General features: G+C 38.2%; 2 protein-coding genes and 1 pseudogene across 5 annotated transcripts; 2 read left to right on the top strand and 1 right to left on the bottom strand.

Annotated features, from left to right (window-relative positions):
* Positions 1-21,783, top strand: part of LOC111197347 (zinc finger protein 271-like) — a 109,768-nt pseudogene extending 87,985 nt beyond the window's left edge.
* LOC125801220 (zinc finger protein 665-like) lies at positions 786-13,078 on the top strand. Of its 4 annotated transcripts, none has more exons than XM_049477595.1 (3): positions 786-832; positions 9,103-9,546; positions 10,633-13,078. In XM_049477595.1, exon 3 carries the CDS (start codon positions 10,756-10,758, stop codon positions 11,995-11,997), a length of 1,242 nt encoding a protein of 413 aa, XP_049333552.1. In that variant the 5' UTR covers positions 786-832; positions 9,103-9,546; positions 10,633-10,755; the 3' UTR covers positions 11,998-13,078. The 4 variants fall into 4 exon arrangements, with proteins under 4 accessions (XP_049333552.1, XP_049333554.1, XP_049333553.1 ...); XM_049477597.1 differs by having other exon boundaries at positions 10,633-10,743; XM_049477596.1 differs by lacking the exon at positions 9,103-9,546.
* On the bottom strand, positions 2,575-6,261 carry LOC125801671 (piggyBac transposable element-derived protein 4-like). Its single transcript, XM_049478467.1, has 2 exons — positions 5,204-6,261; positions 2,575-4,450 (listed from the first exon to the last, which is right to left on the bottom strand). The coding sequence occupies exons 1-2, from the start codon at positions 5,356-5,358 to the stop codon at positions 2,575-2,577; spliced, it is 2,031 nt and encodes a 676-aa protein (XP_049334424.1). The 5' UTR covers positions 5,359-6,261.
* Positions 21,784-22,102: the final 319 nt, after the last annotated feature.

Raw genomic sequence — 22,102 nt, 5'->3', positions numbered from 1 at the left:
GAAAATACATCAGAATAAGTGAATTTCTAAAAAATGGTCCACAATACCAACAAGCCATTATTTAATTACCATACTTTAGACATTATTACATATTACTAAATTACCAATGTTTCAAATGCAATAGATCTTGTTAATTAATGATGATCTGAGCCATATGTTTAATGTATTTTAATGGTTAATAATGTCTAAACTTGTCTTCTAAGAATTAATTGAAGCATAACTTAATAATTTTACAGCGTTTATTACTGTTGTAAGTGTAACAGAGTAAGAAAATACCTTTGTTTTAGATGAACTTTATAAAATGAGGCACTTTAATGCTGTTAAATGAAGTTTTGGCGGCCCCTGCTGTTTAGTGGTGAACTGCAGTTACGCTACGTTTGGTCTTTCTGAGCCACCGTACCTCAGCAGCGGTCTGTGTGTTTCTGTGCTGCGGGTAGGTGCTGAGCTCCGTGTTTTATAAATAAATAGTGGTTAAAAACATGTTTTAAGTTAAAAATACTGCTATTAATTCGAGTATAAGACAGATTAAAAAGTGTTTTTGTAGAGAATTCACTGATTTAGGTAATAGTTAAGAGTTTATGAGCTTATTTCTCTCTTCTCTGTTAGAAGTTAAGTGAGACTAACACGAGGCTCAGTTTTCCCTCCACTGTCTGTAGCTGTGCCAGCAGAATATCAGATAATCCTGTTATTATTATTATTATTATTATTATTATTATTATTATTTTTATTAATAATAATATTTATTAATTATTAATGAGATTTTTATTTAATTTATTCAGCTCGGTGTCACTCCAGTAAAACGGAAGTAAGAAAAGTACATATTGTCATCCAGGTATGTGTTTCATTCATATTTTAATATATTTCTGATCATGTTCAGTTGTATTTTTATGTTTGTGAAATGTGCTCATGTACATGTATTTTAATGTGTATTTTTGGGGGACAAGATTCTACTGGTAATGCAGAGACAATTTAAAATAACACTTTAAGAATTGTATTTTATATTTTATAGAAAATCATGTGTTAAGCCATACAGTAGGCGGTTTTATGTGTTGTTGCCATATATGCACTGGATCTGAGCAGCAGTGCATTTCTATGCTGCAGCTTAGTGTTAACCGCAGTAACCACTACAGTAAAAAGAAAATAAAAAAGTACATATTGTTAATTGATGTACACTTGTTGCAAATGTCATCTGTATTTTAAATATGTTGGTAAATCTATAAATGTCAAACAATATTAGGTAATGTTTAATAAAAGTAGCATAATAAACAAATTCATTATTTCATTCTCTGGTAGCATTTTTTTTATACTAGGGGAATAGACAGAATATTTTGATAAAGCACAAAACTGATTATCCCACCAAAAAAAAAAAAAAATGCCCAGCAACACTAGTATTAGTACAGATATTACAGTCAAGCTTCTTAAATCCACTGATTGTGTTTGTTAGGCTAGTATAAAACATGCTGTCAGTGGCTGAATTAATGTTTTAAGAATTGTTTTCTCAGTCAGAATATTATCATAAAGTACAAACGCTAAACTGTATTTCCCAGCAAAACTAGTTTTAATACAGACATTACAAACAACTCAAACAAGAACCTGATTTCAGTTTTGTGAGGCTACCAAAATATCCTAGAATAGAATAAGGTTCATTTTTGTTCAAAAACAGTTACTTAGCTGACAGGCTAAAGTTATCAGTGCTTTATTTTACCGGATAGCTAATGTCTAGCTAGCCCCTTACTGCAGATGCAGTTTTTTGCTCATTTTCATGCGTTTGCACAACTATGCTATAACACTGAATATCTTAAGTTTTACATATAGCACAATGACCATTCAGGGCTTAAACTGAAGTAGACACTTGGGACAAATAAATAATTCACCTCCAGACATTTATTTCAATTATTTAGGTTCCATTTGAGAACATCAAATGCAGAAGAAAATGTAAAAAAACAAAAAACGCCTGTTATTTTTAGAATTTACAATGTGTGTATGGATGTTGGTAATGTAAAATCAGTCATGCTCTACATTTCCTGATTCAGTAGGGACTTGTCAAACAAATTACAAAATTTTAAAAAGATACAAGAAAGCATTGAGAAGATACAAAGCATTATATTAGGTGTCCACTAGGCGTCTCCAAAGGGTTCAAAACCTCTCCAAAGTGTCCCTAACCTCTCCAAATACAAAAAATAATGCTGTCACTATACAACAAGAGTTTGTTACATTTTTTTTTGTTTGTGTGATAAAACAAACTATTGTAAGTCCATTTCAGAGTAATATTAATATTTTTTGATGATATGACCTCATGAAAAATGTAAAAAAAAAAAAAAAAAAAAAAATTCGGACACCACATATTGGATATCAAAGTCTTTTAGAGGCAATAGTTCATTCATTCTAAAAACATGTCCACACCAGAGCCCCGTTAGCCAGTACAACTGCAAACATTATAACCTGCAATGTGCTGTTACCACCTCCTACGACGTGGACGAGGGGTTGGATTTTAGGAGGCAAAAACAGAACACAATGAACTCCAACTATTTACAAGAAAGTGAGCATTTTAAAACTATTTACAAGTATATGTGCCTAAGAGCTCTTCTGGTCGTGCCACTCTGTAAAGCACATTCGGTCCACAATTATGCAGAGTGGAACACTGCACGATCTACACATGAACATTGTTTTCATCTTGCAGTGCACACATTTCCTTCTGCCTTGTGTGGCTTTCAGCCGATTCTCAGTGGACATGTCAGGCACTGGAACAGGGAAGCACCCCTGTGGTCCACACTCTGGACTTGGAGGCATCGATGGCTCACTGGGGACTTCTGCAGGTATGGATACCTGTGGCTGCCCAACATCAGCCAGTTCCATACACAACACCTCCCTGAAGCTCTTCTGGCTGAGAGACTTCTGCTGCCTTGCCAGGGCCATCTCCTTTTGGATGATGAAGCTGTTCACCACGGCAATGTCAACAAAATGAAGAAACAGCTTCACATACCAACGCCTGGTCTTCTGTGTCACAGAGTAGTACTTTATGAGAGCATCAGACAAGTCAACTCCCCCCATGAACTTGTTGTATGCTTTCACAGGTTCCGGCACAGAGATCTGTTGGGTGGACCAGGTTCCATTTTTGCTTCTGACACGACGCTGCACAGACTGCCCGCTGTAAGCTTTGTGGAGAGTGGAGCACATTGTGACATCGCGTGTGTCCCTCCACTTTACAAACAGCAGTGGGCCATCCCTGATCCATCGCATCTCACCACGGTCTGCTTTTTTTGGCAGGGCATTGGCTGTTGTTTTGGGGAAGCCTATCCTGGTCTCACGGATGGTTCCACAGGCCCCAAAACCAATTCTGTGCAGGTGACGGAAGAGCATTGAGCTGGTGTAAAAGTTGTCAACATACACCGTGTACCCTGTGCCCAGAGAGGGCACATGGAGCAGACTGACAACAGCGTCGAAGCTCAGGCCATTTCCTGTTGGTTTCCTTGCCTTCCCCTCGTACACACTGAAGTCACATGTGTAGCCACTGCAGCTGTCAGCCAGGATGAAGAGCTTGTACCCCCACTTGGTGGGCTTGTCCTTCATGTACTGCTTCATCCTGATTCTTGCCTTGGTGGCCACCATGCGCTCATCAATAGAGAGGTTCTGGTGTGGCTGGTAGTAGGCCCTGCAGGCAGCCAAGATCTGTTCCTGAAGTGGCTTCAGCCGGAAGAGACCATCGTACTCAGGCTGACCTCTGAGCTGATCATTTTTGACATCTGCATCTGGGTCACTCATGTGCAGGTATGCAGAGATAGCCTCATACCGGTACCCAGCCATCACAGAAGCAGGAAATGGATGGCTGTGCAAGCGGTCCTTCCTCCACAGGTCCCGAGTAGCGGAAGGCTTCATCAGTCCCATATAGATGGTTATGCTGAGAAATTTAAGCATTTCATCAGCATTTACATCTGTCCACTGCCTCTTGATGCCCTGCACGCTTCTCCGTGCCGCATATTTGTTGGTGTTGCTGCACAGGGTACGGATCACCTCTTTACTGAAGAACAGCTGGAAAATATCAGAGGCACTGTAGTCTGTCTGAAAATCCAGCTGAACTCCTGGGGTCCTCCTGGGGCGAAACTGCAGTGGACGAGGCTGCTCGTCTTCCTCGGACTTGTCAAACCATCTCTCCAGTGCTGCAGGTGGTGATGGGGCTGGGCACTTCTCCGCTGCACTTGCTCTCTGCCTGCTGGATCTGGCATCTGAATATGATTGTTGCACAGCTGAGGTGTGCGAAGAGATTTCAGGTGGTGGAGGTGATGGTATGAGCACTCTTCTTTTTGCTGGAGGTGGGCCTGTTCTCCTGGTGCCACTGCCATTAGCCTGTCCTCCAGCGGAGGTGCGAGGGACGTCCACAGATGATGAAGGTCCTGGGAGTGGTTCCAAAGGAGGGACGCAAGGTGGAACAGTGCTGGATGAATCCACTTCACTGTCAGAAAAGAGAGAACATGACCAAATGAATAAAACAGCAACATTTCTCTGGCAAATAACCTCACATATAACCTGTCATACATGACATAACCACATCCAGCCACTTGCTTAATCTGTATTTTATATTTAGAAAAAAAGTAATATATTACATTTAATAGCACATATATAATAGTTGTATAATAATAAAATATTAATATATTACATTTTAATAGCATGTATATCATAGTTGTATAATAATAAAATAGTCATATATTACATTTAATAGCATGTGTATAATAGTTCTATAATAATAAATTTGTCATATATTACATTTAATAGCATGTGTATAATAGTTTTATAATAATAAATTTGTCATATATTACATTTAATAGCATGTGTATAATAGTTTTATAATAATAAATTTGTCATATATTACAATTAATAGCATGTATATAATAGGTGTACAATAATAAAATAGTCATATATTACATTTAATAGCATGTATTTAACAGTGCTAAATATACAATAAATACATGTTTTGTACGCATTCTATATTTTACTCTGCATTGCCTAGTGAGTAATGTTCTACAACATGCTTCACATCATGAGGTGCTAGCTAAAACGGCCGTGGATCAGCAGCAGGGTAAGTTTTATTTTAGACCTCATACTAGCTAATATTTAGCAACTAGCTAAACAATATTAGCTATTTAATACATAATTATTGCTAATAGGCTAAAAGTTTATGTACATTTATCGTAATTTAAAAACTTACATGTCGAGCACAGCATCAATTCCACGCAGGAATGCGTCCTCGTCCTCCGAGTCCATGCTAGCTGCCATTGAACCGTCATCACTCTCGTCTTCCAGCTCATCAGACCTAAACAACTGGTCATGAACTTCAGCCAGAGTGAACGTCCTCCTAGCCATGGTGTCCAAAAATGTTGGAGATCTACACTTACTGGCGAAAACAGTTAAAAGTAGAAAAAATCGCTCGAAACAAACTCACACGTGTGCGCTCTGAGTGCGCCCTGGAACTCAGCGTTGTGATGTGTTTTTTTTTTTTTGGGACAGCTCGCAGCTTGGTCACGGTTGCGCATTCCCCACCCCCAGCCATAAGAGACCAATCAGGGCAAATTACGTATCAATGTTTTCGTCTGAGGGTGGACTATTGGATGAAATAGGTGTCAATCACTTGTTTGATTCTGGAGTAAAGCTATGACTTGATTTGATTGGACACCCCTGAACAACAACTTGATCCAGCGCTCACGCCATTGGTAAAAAGACTGCCACTCAAGGAAAACAGTTGTTTTTGGACCAGTAAAAACCACGGAATCTAGAAGAGGACATCCTTAGCTTTGTATTCACGTACAAATTTACGTGAAAACATTACACTGAGTGATCGCTAGAAGCCTGAGAATATTACGTTCCGACTGCGCTGAAAAAAAACGCATGTTTTTGAGGAGGAGTGAGCAGGCGAATAAAGGACTTTATGGATATTTTATCTGCGGATCAGTGCTGTATTGTGGAAGCTGTGATAGTAAGTGAATTTTCTATAATATAATCTGATGTTATTTTATACACTAATATTATTTTATAAGGCTATTTTGTTGGGGAGGCGTGTTCCTCATGTAAACAATGGGAAAAAACAGGCTGTTTTCAGTTGGAGATTTCTGGCGACTGGTTTCATGTAGATGGCTGTAAATTTGCATGCACGTAGTTAAAGTAGTACTAAAGAATATGAGTCGGTTATTTGGTCGGTGTGTTTAGAATATTTGACGCTTTTAAGCATTCTAATTTACATAGTCAGACCGGGCCCGCCGGCGGGCCCGCTAGAGGGCGCTTCTGCAGTAAGAGGCTAGGTAAAGTTACCGGCATTTTGTTTTTAAGTGGTAGCTAATGTTTGTTAGTTAGCTAAAGTTGCAAGCGTTTTATAACCGGTAGATAATGTTAGTTAGCTAGCTAAATTACCAGTGCTTTTTAAAAAAAACTAAGTAGCTAACGATAGCTGACTAGCTAATATTACCAGTGCTTTTTCAACTACGTAGCTAACGTTATCCAGGTAGTTAAAGTTACCAGCTTGTTTTAAACCTACTAGCTAACGTTAGATACCTAGTTAAAGTTGCCAGTCCTTTTTTAACCAAGTAGCTAATGTTAGCATTTTTTTTTCTGGTATGTAAACACAGCTGCCCATACCTTCACTAAGTACTAGCGATTTTTGTGAGAATGATACTCACTGATTTTTTTTCTTAATTCAAGAATACACTACTGCAACAAAATGAATGTCATTTTGTTATTGTATACAATATGATATGGCACACCCTTAATTGAGATAATAAAAAAATAAGAATTTTATCAGATTTGTATCAGAAGTTAATGATCCAGAATATCATGATTCTAATAATGCACTCTGAATATCTCCATATATCCAGGATTAAAGTAAAGTAAATGATACTGGACAGATATAGTCTATAGTAGATATATAAAGGGAAATGAGAACAGTGTGAATTTTTCTTTTGCTAAAAACAGTAAAAATGTAGTACCCTGATGTAATAATTATATTACATATAATATAAGGATATTTTAGGGTATAATATTGTTCACGATATTCAAAAATGTTGGTGATTATTATTGTGTATGGTACGATATGCACTGTAAAAAAAAAAAAAATTAACTTAAAATCATTAAGCAACTAATTTCCAGGCCTTTTTTAAATTAGCAAACCTTTATGGCTCATTTGTTCTCTGCACTTACAAAATTAAGTTGGTCTAACAAGTCTTAAATGTTAGCTACATCTAAATGATTGAATCACTTCAATATAGAATTTATCATAGATCTTTTATCATTATCTAATATTTTAAGTTGTCAATTTAATATATTTAGTCGAAGTCATTTAAAATGTATGCTAGGCTTGCCAACTTAAAAATGTGTTGAAATTAGTTGCTAAAATACTTTTGGTTAGATTAACAAACTGAGAAGTGTTTGTTGTACGTCAACAGAAAACACTACTAAACTAAACATTTTATATATTAGAGTATTTTTTATATTTTAGTGTAAAATCACTTTTCTGCAGTTCACATAAGGCAGCTGCATACAAAATTAGGAAATAAAAAAGTAAAAACACAATAAACTGAAGAGTATTTAACTACATATTTTTCTGTAAATGTTAATTTTAGGGCTGTCAGTGTTAAAGTGTTAATGCACGCTATTAATTTGGAATCAGTAATGTGTTACTATTTTTTTAATGCAAGTTAATCAAGGCACCAGGTTCGAATCCCCGCTCATACAGCTTTGCCATCAAGCTGCCGGTGCTCAGAGGGAGCAAAATTGGCCCTGCCAATCGGGGGGAAAAAATAGAAATAAAATTATTAAAATAAAGTTAATTAAGGCTTTAAGTTTGACTTCCGCCGTAATCTGCCCCGCCCAACACACTGATTAGTTTTCTGGCTGAATTATTGAACAGCGTGCTCTTATGGTGTCCAGCAGTAACACTCAGATTCAGACTTCCAGCTCCGACCTGGTCAAAGATCTCTCTATCCCTCTGTCTCTTTGCCTCTCTCTCTCTCTCTCTCTCTCTCACACACACATAGACTGCGCTTCCTGCCCTCCTGCTCCTCATCCCTTAGATTGCATTTTACATTTCTTACATTGAGTTCAACTGCCTGGCAACCGTCTGATTGACGAGACAACCTTGAGTACCAGTCAGAGCAACATCCAGCAGCTTAGGAAAACGAGGAGAGTTATCGCGTTGCAGTGTTCTTCTGGAAGAATGGCTACTGAAGTTTAGCGCAGACATTCTCTATTGTCCTTCATGGTCCTCAATTTTCTACGCACTCTGTAGGACAAACAGGTTCCCCCGAACCCAGGCTTCTTGTCGAGAAGATGGTGTCAATTGCATTGAAGGACCATTTGATCAAATCCATATTTTCTAGTTTGAAGAGCAGTGCGAGGAGAGTCTCTTTGGTAGCAGTACACAGCATTAGACAGGAGAAGCCAAGCAGGATAGATATTTTATTTATTGTAATATTAATTTCTGTACACTGAAAAAAAAAAACATTCATTGGGTCAGCTTAACTGTTTAAGTTGTAAATATGTAACATTTCAAGTTTACAACAATAGTTTCATTAGCTCCACAGTTTTTTTTGGGGGGGGGGGGGGGGGTATTGTGGGCCTAAATAATTTAGTTTATTTAGTAGATATAGGTATTCTCAAAATATTTAGCATATTTTTATAGAACTGCCAATACTGACATCATAATACCGCGACAGCACAAGAGTCAACTCTGTAGCTCCAAGCACACCAACATACTGTGTGCACTTACAGTGCATCCGAGAAAGTATTCACAGTGCTTCACTTTTTCCACATTTTGTTACGTTAGAGCCTTATTCCAAATTGTATTAAGTTAATTCAAGGATTCAAGGAGATTTTGTTCGCATCACATGTGGTACATGAGGTGGAACGAAATTGTGACTTACAGCTTCCGGAAAGAAGCTGTTTCTGAGTCTGGTTGTTTTGCACTTAATGCTCTGCAGCCTCCGGTCTGAGGGGAGCGGGACAAAAAGTGCGTGTGCTTGGTGGGTGGGCTCCTTCCTGATGCAGGTGGCCCTTTTCCTGCATCTGGAGGTGTAGATGTCTGTGGTGCTGGGAGGCTAACTCCAACAATCCTCTGTGCAGCCTTCACCACCCTCTGCAGTGCTTTCCTGTCTGCAGCAGAGCAGCTTCCATGCCACACGTTGATGCTGGAGCACACGACTCTCTCCACCACACATCTGTAGAAGGAGGTGAGGACTACGCTCCCGAGTCCAGCTCGTCTCAGCCTCCTGAGGAAGTAGAGCCTCTGATGTGCCTTTCTGATGTGCACACCCAAGTACCTGTAACTGTCGACAACTTCCACCGCAGATCCTCCAATGTGCAGGGGGAGGTGGGCATGCTTGCCCCTTCTGAAGTCCACAATAATCTCCTTCGTCTTCTTTACATTGATGCAGAGGTTGTTTTTTCTGCACCAATGCTCCAGGTGTTCCACCTCCTGCCTGTAGCTGGACTCATCTCTGTTCGTGATGCATCCAACCACTGCCGTGTCGTCCGCAAACTTCACAATATGACAGCCTGGATGGAGAGGTGAGCAGTCATATGTGAGCAGTGTAAACAGGACGGGGCTCAGCACACAGCCCTGAGCCCTGATCCTGACTAGTATGCCAGTTCCAGCTGCTAAAAAAACATCCCCATAGCATGATGCTGCCACCACCATGCTTGACTGTAGGGATGGTATTAGCCTTGTGATAAGCAGTGCCTTGTTTTCCCCCAAACATGATGCCTGGCGTCACACCAAAAGTTTAATCTTTGTCCCCTCAGACCAGAGAATTTTGTTTCTCATGGTCTGAGAGTCCTTCAGGTGCCTTTTGGCAAATTCCAAACAGGCTGCCTTGTGCCTTTTTACTAAGGAGCGAATTTCGCTTGGCCACTCTGCCATACAGGCCTGATTAGTGGATTGCTGCAGAGATGGTTGTCCTTCTGCAAGGTTCTCCTCTCTCCACAGAGGAATGCTGGAGCTCTGACAGAGAGACCATCGGGTTCTTGGTCACCTCCCTGACCAAGGCCCTGATCTCTGATCGCTCAATTTAGACGGCCGGCCAGCTCTAGAAAGAGTCCTGGTGCAATTCTGCCATTTACGAATGGTGGAGGCCACTCTGCTCATTGGGACCTTCAAAGCAGCAGAAATGTTTCTGTATCCTTTCCCAGATTTGTGCCTTGAGACAATTTTGTCTCTTGAGTTGTACTGGCTGTTCACTCAACTTGATAATATTAGTTCTTCTGACCAAAACATATAATCACTTTTCAGAGTGTGGCACATCCCTATGGCATTTGTAGTGGCGCAAAAAGGGGGTATTCAGCATATGCGAGGCATAGGGGCACTGCACTAGAGGGGGCACCAAACCAAAGCCCCATATAAATTTGCGGAGCACGGTGGGAAAGTAATGACAGGACGCTGACTATTTTAAAACACATCTCTCTCCCCCAAGCCCCCCCCCCAACAGAGGTACTTTTGTTTATCTATAATAGGACAAAAGTTCAGAAGCTTCGATTGGTAATGGAAAGATGTACCAGTATTTTTCTCCATATAGTGTAACTGATTAAGCTCATTTTTTGGTTAATTGATCTGCTTTTATTTTAAAATACAATTAAATTTGTCTTTGTTTTTTCCAGAAATTAAAATATTCCAGGGATTTCCAGGAATTTCTCCTAAAATTCATCAACACAACAAAAAGGATATTGAAATTGCAGAAATTGTTTGATACGTTTAACAAATAAACAAAGCAAAGTCCCGACATGGAGAAACATCACCAGCGCATTCACACAGGAGAGAAACCATATCACTGCTCAGACTGTGGCAAGAGTTTTACTAAACAGAGTCATCTCAAACAGCATCAGCACATTCACACAGGAGAGAAACCGTATCACTGCTCAGACTGTGGGAATAGTTTTAATCTACAGAGTAGTCTCAAAACACACCAGCGCATTCACACAGGAGAGAAACCGTATCACTGCTCAGACTGTGGCAAGAGTTTTACTAAACAGAGTCATCTCAAACAGCATCAGCGCATTCACACAGGAGAGAAACCGTATTACTGCTCAGACTGTGGGAATAGTTTTAATCTACAGAGTAGTCTCAAAACACACCAGCGCCTTCACACAGGAGAGAAACCGTATCACTGCTCAGACTGCGGGAAGAGTTTTATTACACAGAGTCAACTCAAAATTCACCAACGCATTCACACAGGAGAGAAACCGTATTACTGCTCAGACTGTGGGAAGAGTTTTAATCAAGAGGGTAATCTCAAACGACACCAGCGAATTCACTCAGGAGAGAAACCGTATCACTGCTCAGACTGTGGGAAGAGTTTTAATCGACAGAGTAATCTCAAAAAACACCAGCGCATTCACACAGGAGAGAAACCGTATCACTGCTCAGACTGTGGCAAGAGTTTTACTAAACAGAGTCATCTCAAACAGCATCAGCGCATTCACACAGGAGAGAAACCGTATCACTGCTCAGACTGTGGGAATAGTTTTAATCTACAGAGTAGTCTCAAAACACACCAGCGCATTCACACAGGAGAGAAACCGTATCACTGCTCAGACTGCGGGAAGAGTTTTACTACACAGAGTCAACTCAAAATTCACCAACGCATTCACACAGGAGAGAAACCGTATTACTGCTCAGACTGTGGGAAGAGTTTTAATCAAGAGGGTAATCTCAAACGACACCAGCGAATTCACTCAGGAGAGAAACCGTATCACTGCTCAGACTGTGGGAAGAGTTTTAATCGACAGAGTAATCTCAAAAAACACCAGCGAATTCACACAGGAGAGAAACAGTATTACTGCTCAGACTGTGGGAAGAGTTTTAATCAAGAGGGTAATCTCAAACGACACCAGCGAATTCACACAGGAGTGAAACCGTATCACTGTTCAGACTGTGGGAAGAGTTTTAATCAACTGAATTATCTTAAAAATCACCAGCGCATTCACACAGGAGAGATAACTATCTCAGATGTTCCACTGCAATAAAAAGTGCAAATTCTAAATCGTTGACAGCCAAAGCACCTTATTCCACCCAGAATCTTCACTCTGTCACTTCACTCTGTCACTCTGACACATTCCACCAGAAACAATCAAGAACTGAATTTAACAATGGCTTTTACAGGTTCAGCAAAATGAATCTTATCTGGGGATGTTGTTTAATGTATTCCATGATATGTTTTTCCCAGACGTGTATGTATAAAGACATGTAAAAAAAACTAGAAACTCAGACTTAAGTAAAAGTACAAGTATATTTATTTGATTAGAATCTGAAGTGTTATTTAAGCTTCATACTTGTTGTACTTGTGTTGCAAGTAGTTTTTCTACATATTTGAATCTAGTACTGAAAGCAAATTACAACTAATGTGTTATGTAGATATTATGGAAAGAACTCAAAAGTTTGAATATCATCTTGTTTATATTATTTCTAATGTTTATAGAGTACATTTACATGAAGTCTTAAATTAACTTTTTGTGTTGAACACACACAGCAAACTCAGCCACACTGCCCTCCCTTAAAAAACATGGACTGTAAATGAATTTGAGAAGTGTCTCCAGGGGGAGGTTGAACGTCATATCAGTAGTGAAGTAAAAAATTATAAAATAAAATACAGCATTTTGGTAGTTAAGTACAGTGGTGAAGTAGTTCTGCTTGTTACTATATATCTCTGCTAACACCAGCATGATCTGTTGGGGCTTTTCCATGAATAAATAAAAGTTATAATGCTAGTTTACAGTAAAATACTTTCTAGGACACTTCACTAATTTACAGGTTCTGCATTAGCCTTTAGAACTAATAATATTTAACATTTAAAGAGTGTGGATTTCATAGTTTCAGGACATTTGTAGTTTAAAAATTGAGTATGCTTTGCCATAAGGAGGAAAGAATAATTTGGTAAATATATATTTCATTCCCAGCCTTAACAGATACTTATTTGTTTAAATGTAAACCTTTTCATTTTATTTTCTCCAATTCTGTTCATTTATTTACCTTGCAAATGTGTATTGTGTCACCCTGTTTAATGTTGTTCAAAAGGAGTCTTTGTTTTTGTTTTTGCTGGTTAAAATATAAATGTTTTTTTTTTTTTTTTTTTTTTTTTTACCTTCCTGGAATTATGTGTTTTGTTTTGATTAATCAAATTTAATCATTAAGTGTTTTTTCTTAGAATATATGGTAGATTTCTGAGGCTGTAATCCACAAAGTTGATCAAAGTTGGATACCTTTCCTTTGGGACAAGCAGTTAGCCAGGTCAAATTTTAAATTACTAATGAACCAATAAAAGTACATTCATGTAGGTTTCTCCTCCCACCAGTAAGAAGATTGAAGCCTCAGCGAAGACAACTTTTCTAGTATATGCAGATTTATGTGCTCTCTGTTTCGTTTATGTGCGTTTCGCGCAAAGTATTGGACACAACTTAATATGTGGTGCTCACCACTTAGTATGTTGTGTTTACCACTTAGTGTATTTACTGGTCTGTACCTGACTTCACAGATTGCTATGTTGTGCTGTGCACATGCTCTGTGATCCTCCTTCCTTTCATCATGGAAATGGGGGTTATGAATTTTTGGAGTCATGGCAGATGGCACAAAAAGAATGAAAGCAAATTAAAGATAATAAGATAAGGTTTTCTGTTTATACAGTTATCAAAACCATATTATTTAGCTGCCATTTGTGATCTAATGTAGGCTGAACTATCCAGAACGATCCAGCTAACCTAACGCTAGCTAAGTTAGCCTAGCTCAGAAGGCTTGCATTGCTCTCTGTACAAAGTAAGGTAGGCTTGGGTAAAAGTAGCAGCTGTGTGTGTGTGTGCGTGCGCCAAAAAGCTTTTTCTACAAAATGATAATTACGTCCTGCCTTGAACACTTCTAATACGAGGTAGCTAGCTAACTATCTAGCTCTCTATAATTAGCTCTGGGCTTTTAGCTACCTTTAGCTACCTAGCTAAAACATTCCACACTGACATAAAGTAGTTAACATTAGCTAACCTAGCTAGCTAAACATTCCACACTTAAATAAAGTAGTAAACATTAGCTAACCTAGCTAGCTAAAACATTCCACACTGAAATAAAGTAGTTAACATTAGCTAACATAGCTAGCTAAAACATTCCACACTGAAATAAAGTAGTTAACATTAGCTAACCTAGCTAAAACATTCCACACTGAAATAAAGTAGTTAACATTAGCTAGCCTAGCTAGCTAAAACATTGCACACTGAAATAAAGTAGGTAACATTAGCTAACCTAGCTAAATCATTCCACACTGAAATAAAGTAGTTAAAATTAGCTAGCCTAGCTAGCTAAAACATTTCAAACTGGAATAAAGTAGTTAACATTAGCTAACCTAGCTAGCTAAAACATTCCACACTAAAATGAAGTTAACATTAGCCAACCTAGCTAGCTAAAACATTCCACACTGAAATAAAGTAGTTAACCTTAGCTAACCTAGCTAGCTAAAACATTCCACACTGAAATAAATTAGGTAACATTAGCTAACCTAGCTAGCTGAACATTCCACACTGAAATAAAGTAGTAAACATTAGCTAACCTAGCTAGCTAAAACATTTCACACTGAAATAAAGTAGTTAACATTAGCTAACCTAGCTAGCTAAAACATTTCAAACTGGAATAAAGTAGTTAACATTAGCTAACCTAGCTAGCTAAAACATTCCACACTAAAATAAAGTAGTTAAAATTAGTTAACCTAGCTAGCTAAAACATTCCACACTGAAATGAAGTTAACATTAGCCAACCTAGCTAACTAAAACATTCCACACTGAAATAAAGTAGTTAACATTAGCTAACCTAGCTAGCTAAAACATTCCACACTAAAATGAAGTTAACATTAGCCAACCTAGCTAGCTAAAACATTCAGGCTTGCATTGCTCTCTGTACAAAGTAAGGTAGGCTTGGGTAAAAGTAGCAGCTGTGTGTGTGTGTGCGTGCGCCAAAAAGCTTTTTCTACAAAATGATAATTACGTCCTGCCTTGAACACTTCTAATACGAGGTAGCTAGCTAACTATCTAGCTCTCTATAATTAGCTCTGGGCTTTTAGCTACCTTTAGCTACCTAGCTAAAACATTCCACACTGACATAAAGTAGTTAACATTAGCTAACCTAGCTAGCTAAACATTCCACACTGAAATAAAGTAGTAAACATTAGCTAACCTAGCTAGCTAAAACATTCCACACTGAAATAAAGTAGTTAACATTAGCTAACATAGCTAGCTAAAACATTCCACACTGAAATAAAGTAGTTAACATTAGCTAACCTAGCTAAAACATTCCACACTGAAATAAAGTAGTTAACATTAGCTAGCCTAGCTAGCTAAAACATTGCACACTGAAATAAAGTAGGTAACATTAGCTAACCTAGCTAAATCATTCCACACTGAAATAAAGTAGTTAAAATTAGCTAGCCTAGCTAGCTAAAACATTTCAAACTGGAATAAAGTAGTTAAAATTAGTTAACCTAGCTAGCTAAAACATTCCACACTGAAATGAAGTTAACATTAGCCAACCTAGCTAACTAAAACATTCCACACTGAAATAAAGTAGTTAACATTAGCTAACCTAGCTAGCTAAAACATTCCACACTAAAATGAAGTTAACTTTAGCCAACCTAGCTAGCTAAAACATTCCACACTGAAATAAAGTAGTTAACCTTAGCTAACCTAGCTAGCTAAAACATTCCACACTGAAATAAATTAGGTAACATTAGCTAACCTAGCTAGCTGAACATTCCACACTGAAATAAAGTAGTAAACATTAGCTAACCTAGCTAGCTAAAACATTTCACACTGAAATAAAGTAGTTAACATTAGCTAACCTAGCTAGCTAAAACATTTCAAACTGGAATAAAGTAGTTAACATTAGCTAACCTAGCTAGCTAAAACATTCCACACTGACATAAAGTAGTTAACATTAGCTAACCTAGCTAGCTAAACATTCCACACTTAAATAAAGTAGTAAACATTAGCTAACCTAGCTAGCTAAAACATTCCACACTGAAATAAAGTAGTTAACATTAGCTAACATAGCTAGCTAAAACATTCCACACTGAAATAAAGTAGTTAACATTAGCTAACCTAGCTAAAACATTCCACACTGAAATAAAGTAGTTAACATTAGCTAGCCTAGCTAGCTAAAACATTGCACACTGAAATAAAGTAGGTAACATTAGCTAACCTAGCTAAATCATTCCACACTGAAATAAAGTAGTTAAAATTAGCTAGCCTAGCTAGCTAAAACATTTCAAACTGGAATAAAGTAGTTAACATTAGCTAACCTAGCTAGCTAAAACATTCCACACTGAAATAAAGTAGTTAAAATTAGTTAACCTAGCTAGCTAAAACATTCCACACTGAAATGAAGTTAACATTAGCCAACCTAGCTAACTAAAACATTCCACACTGAAATAAAGTAGTTAACATTAGCTAACCTAGCTAGCTAAAACATTCCACACTAAAATGAAGTTAACATTAGCCAACCTAGCTAGCTAAAACATTCCACACTGAAATAAAGTAGTTAACCTTAGCTAACCTAGCTAGCTAAAACATTCCACACTGAAATAAATTAGGTAACATTAGCTAACCTAGCTAGCTGAACATTCCACACTGAAATAAAGTAGTAAACATTAGCTAACCTAGCTAGCTAAAACATTTCACACTGAAATAAAGTAGTTAACATTAGCTAACCTAGCTAGCTAAAACATTCCACTCTAAAATAAAGTAGTAAACATTAGCTAAACTAGCTAAATCATTCCACACTGAATTAAAGTAGTTAAAATTAGTTAGCCTAGCTTGCTAAAACATTTTGAACTGAAATAAAGTAGTTAACCTAGCTAGATAACGTTAGATACTTGGGTTAAAAAAAGCACTGCGAACATTGGCTAGCTAGATAACGTTAGATACTTGGGTTAAAAAAAGCACTGCGAACATTGGCTAGCTAGATAACGTTAGATACTTGGGTTAAAAAAAGCACTGGGAACATTAGCTAGCTAGATAACATTAGCTACTTGGGTTAAAAAAAGCACTGGGAACATTAGCTAGCTAGATAACATTAGATACTTGGTTAAAAATAGAGGTGGGCAGATCGATCCAAATATCGATAATATCGATACCAACGCTGGTATTGGTATTGAGCAATACTCGTGTAAAAATATCAATATTCAAGCTTTTTTCTCTGCCGCACGCACTGACTGCTGCGCACGAGGATTCACCACAGTCTACTCTCTGGTCTGTTGCACATGCGTCACATGGCTCAGCAAAGCCAGCCAAACCGCCACGCAGGTAGGCTCAGCCTGGCCCCGCCCACTCAGCGCTCTCCTCGAGTCGACACGCCTCTACCTCAGGAGATTTGTGTTGAGTGATATTTTTTTACACTCTGATTATTTAAGAAAAACTTGCATTTGAATTGCACTGATAGGAAGACAATTCCTTATTTTTTATTGTTTTTCCAAATGACAATTCTATTAAAAAAAAGAAACAAAGAACTAGAAAAGATGTCTAGTGAGGGGAGAATTTTTATTTTATTTTTATATATTTTTTTATTTTATATTTAAACTTTGTTTTGTTACTGTTCCATTGTTTCTAAACCAAAAATGTTGATTGTGATACGGTTTGGTGAAATTATATCCTAGGTTTTTGGATCATTTGGATCTATAAAGCTTAAATATTAAAAAGTATCGGTATCAGTATCGATATCGGCAATACTGGCCCTGCGTTTACTTGGTATCGGATCGATACCAAAATTCCCGGTATCGCCCACCTCTAGTTAAAAAAGCACTGAGAACATTGGCTAGCTAGATAACGTTAGATACTTGTGTAGGACCCTTAAAAATATCCTGCATATTTGTATTATTTTCTTTGTTTTTCATTGTAAGTGTAAACGAACTCCATTTCCCATGTGCCTTTTCTGTTTCGCGGGTTTTTCTTGCTGGTTTCCTGTTCAGCTCAGCCAATCATACGAGTGAAAAGCTCGACAGACATTTTTCTATCCAATCCGCGCCGAGTAAGGGCGGGGCTAAGAGGGAGAGTGTGATTGTCTGTGGGTGTGTGTTGGAGGAGAAGGAGAGAGAAAGTGAGGAGAGAAGTTGTGTTTAGACTCTCCGGAGCGCTTTTATTTACTTGTTATCCGCTCTATAACACAGTTACAGTGCTATTGTACTGTATAGTGCTCTAAACCGCAGCGTTCAGTTCAGTTTTACTGCGGAACCTCTGAAGAGGCAGTTCAGCCGGACTGTGGAGTAAAGGCGCTTCTCCGCGGACTGAGAGCTGCTGCTGCTGAGTTTCCTCGCGCCTGTCTGCAGCAGCTCGGCCGGACCTCGCGTGTGAGTTGAACACGGAGGGTGTTCTGATCTTCCCGGCGCTCGTGCACTGCGTCGTCTCCCGCTGTGAGTGCTGGGGACTGCTGCGTTCTGACCGGGAGCACCGGGAACCGGGAGTCTGTTGCCATGGCTACTGAGGACGCCATGTCCGCGAGCTCTGTGTGAACCGTGAGTAACGAATCAACTGACTCGGTTGACTCATTCGATTCACTTTCGCTTTCGCTGACTGAGTGGAGTTATAAGTGCACCAACGTACTGGGCCCCAACAAAATTGGAGGTGTGTTTTCTCAGTTCAGTGTTTCATACTAATTGTTTAAACCAAGGGTTGTTTTATTTGGGTATTTAATTTTGCTTTGTTTTTATTAACTAGAGTTTCACTAAACATGAGGGAAATAAAATGAGATTAACTACTTACATAAATGCATTAAACATTGAAAGGGGTCAAATTGACCCCAAACATAATAGGCGGATTAAGTGACTCAAGCAACCAGGGGTGTTTGTTTTATTTCCACACAGAACCTGATATAATCTGGCCCAAATAGTCTCAACATCAGTAATTTCTTCCTTTAATGTGTACAAAAATTCTGTCTAAATTGGCTACTATTTTGTAGTAAAATGAGAGTGCTTGCTGGACGCATTTGAACAAGTTTTTACCATCCTATTAACAAATAAACTCAAACAAATGCTTTGTATCTTATAATTATTAGTTTAACATTTTTATTTGCATATGAATTTTCAAACGCTTTTACAAGTGTGAAGTACCCTTCTATACAGAAATCAGGATGGTCCATTGTGATGTCAGAGAGTGATTTTACAGGGAGGAGCTATGAATGATCTTAATTTATGGACACTGTATTATGTACAGTAACAGTAACACTACCGCATTAATAATCAGCATCTTACATGCAGATAACTGATGGTGATTATTTAACAGCTCATGAGTGCTTGTTTCCCTCTGCTCCGCTCCTAAACTGCAGCTAAAGTGGTAAAAGTTAAATTTACCTGAAATAATACAAATATATCTCCTCTTCTAATAAACTTTAATCTCAAAGCGAACTTTTTTATTTTTTTAAGAGTGGCCCTAAAACGCTGTGGTACATGTGCAAACATATTTAAACATTCTGATTGGGGATGTAATCGGGTACGGGTGTTTACAAGGCTGTTATTCTTCTTTGTATCGGATTATTTATAGGATTATCCACCACATCCGATTGGATAAAAATATTCGAAATGGCCTCAATCGGACTATTCTATTCTATTATTCTATTCAGTCCTTATAAAGGCACTAAACAGGTGTCAGACTGATTATTATGAGTGACAAAAGGTGGCCTCCTTCTAGTGGCTGGAGGACCACCAGCACCCCCTTACACTATGGACTTCGACTGGGATAAAAGTACAGAAGCTTTTATGGTAAATGAAGATGTCCCAGTAGTTTTATAAGTATAGTGTAACTGATTTAGGCAGCTCTCTTCAGTTAATTGACCTGCTTTTATTTTAATATTTAATGGCATTTTTCTTTGTTTTTTTCCAGAAATTAAAATATTCTCCTGAAATTCATCACCAACAACCAGGATATTTAACTAAGAGCAATGTGAAACTGCTGAAAGAGGTGAAGCAAAAGCCGTCCAGAAGAATCTCCAGAACACACAGAAACAGTTTGCTACATTTAACAGACAATTGAAGCCAAGTCCCGACATGGAGAAACATCAGCACTCTGTCAAGAGTTTTACTAAACAGAGTGATCTCAAAAAACACCAGCGCATTCACACAGGAGAGAAACCGTAATACTGCTCAGACTGTGGGAAGAGTTTTAATCAACAGAGTCATCTCAAACTGCACCAGCGCATTCACACAGGAGAGAAACCGTATCACTGCTCAGACTGTGGGAAGAGTTTTAATCATCAGAGTAATCTCAAACTGCACCAGCGCATTCACACAGGAGAGAAACCGTATCACTGCTCAGACTGTGGAAAGAGATTTACTACACAGAGTCATCTCAAAATTCACCAGCACATTCACACAGGAGAGAAACCATATTGCTGCTCAGACTGTGGAAAGAGTTTTAATCAACAGAATCATCTCAAAAATCACCAGCGCATTCACACAGGAGAGAAACTGTATCACTGCTCAGACTGTGGGAAGAGTTTTACTACACAGAGTAATCTCAAAAATCACCAGCGCATTCACACAGGAGAGAAACCGTATTACTGCTCAGACTGTGGGAAGAGTTTTACTGAACAGAGTAGTTTCAAAAAACACCAGCGCATTCACACAGGAGAGAAACCGAATTACTGCTCAGACTGTGGGAAGAGTTTTACTCTACAGAGTACTCTTCAAATACACCAGCGCATTCACACAGGAGAGAAACCGTATCACTGCTCAGACTGTTGGAAGAGTTTTACTCCACAGAGTAATCTTCGAAAACACCAGCGCATTCACACAGGAGAGAAACCGTTTTATTGCTCAGATTGTGGGAAGAGTTTTACTCAACAGAGTAAACTCAAAAAACACCAGCGCATTCACACAGGAGAGAAAACTCCATCTTAGTTCAGTTTGAAGGCAATTAAAAGTGCAAATCGTAAGTCTTTTCCACTACCACTAGGCCCATCTGCATGAAAGAAGAAGTGAAAACACCAGCTGAGGAACTCCAGAGTGTGTTCCCAAAAGTGAGACCCAGAGCCACAGAGAGAGACGACACTGTTCCGGATACTGCCGTGTGGACTGGAGGAGCATCCAGACCCGCAGAGAGGCCAACAAAATCCTTTCCAGAGGTTAAATAAAACGCTCCAGCCGTAGTTCCCATACTGAAATCAACCCCCTCCAGACTTGTGTAGCGCAGTAAGGTTGCAGGCTCATTCATTCCCTCTGATGGTGTTCTCATTTGTCTATGGTTCGTTCTGATTAAAATCTGTAACCATAGAGGGATATAGATGGATATTTGGTTGTTGTATTACTCAAGGTTTATGCTCTCTTATCTTTTCCTTATTGAATATTATATGTTGCTTAAGGTTTTTTGATCTCCAAAATTTACTAAGAATATCCAAATCATGTAGTTTCTTAATTGTTTTTATCCACTACAAACTATTATCTTTGTATTGCTTCACCTCTATATTTACTCATCTGTGTGTTTTATTAAACTACTTTTATATTGCAGATCTGCAATCTCATTGTGTTTTCTCAACATATGTTGGACATGAAACCTATAGGCCTGAGATTGTCTCATGTTATTATTTGTTAAATACTCAAAGGTGCCCAACAGAGAAAGCCAGTGTAAAATGGATTTGTGTTGAAGTGTAACAATAGTCAATTTAAGATTGAAATTCGGAAAAATATGTTTTTTTGTTATTGGTTCAGGCTTAAAAGGGTTAAATATACAATTACTTCCAAAGGTAGAGTAACATGGGTTTAACTTGTATTCATATGTTTATAAAGTTCTTTATTGTGAGTGCTTGTGGGTTGTGTTGTTTTGTTTTTTTAAAGAGCATAGTCATTCACCAACTACACTTAATTACCAAATTCTACATTTGAGTTATTGACCATTGTTATTGGTAGCTAGTGTAGGTAAATGTCCAAACAAAGTATTTTCTGTTTTACCGACCATTATTATTGGTAGCTAGGCTAGTTAAATGTCCAAACACAGCATTTGCTATTTTACTGACCAAATGTATAAACAAGGCATTTCATGTTTTACTGACTATTATTATTGGTAGCTAGCCTAGCTAAATGTACAAATGTAGCATTTGCTGTTTTAATGAATATTATTA

Source organism: Astyanax mexicanus, chromosome 4, assembly GCF_023375975.1.
Source record: "Astyanax mexicanus isolate ESR-SI-001 chromosome 4, AstMex3_surface, whole genome shotgun sequence".
Taxonomy (NCBI): Eukaryota; Metazoa; Chordata; class Actinopteri; order Characiformes; family Acestrorhamphidae; genus Astyanax; species Astyanax mexicanus.
Note: the sequence above shows the minus strand (reverse complement) of the source record. Positions and strands in the feature narration are given on the sequence as shown.

Bases quoted from the DNA above. Each gene is read 5' to 3' on its own strand.
- LOC125801671 (XM_049478467.1), bottom strand. From the start codon at position 5,358: ATGGCTAGGAGGACGTTCACTCTGGCTGAAGTTCATGACCAGTTGTTT. The intron at 4,451-5,203 runs GTAAGTTTTTAA...CTTTTCTGACAG, and splicing joins ATTGATGCTGTGCTCGACAT to TGAAGTGGATTCATCCAGCA.
- LOC125801220 (XM_049477596.1), top strand. From the start codon at position 10,756: ATGGAGAAACATCACCAGCGCATTCACACAGGAGAGAAACCATATCAC.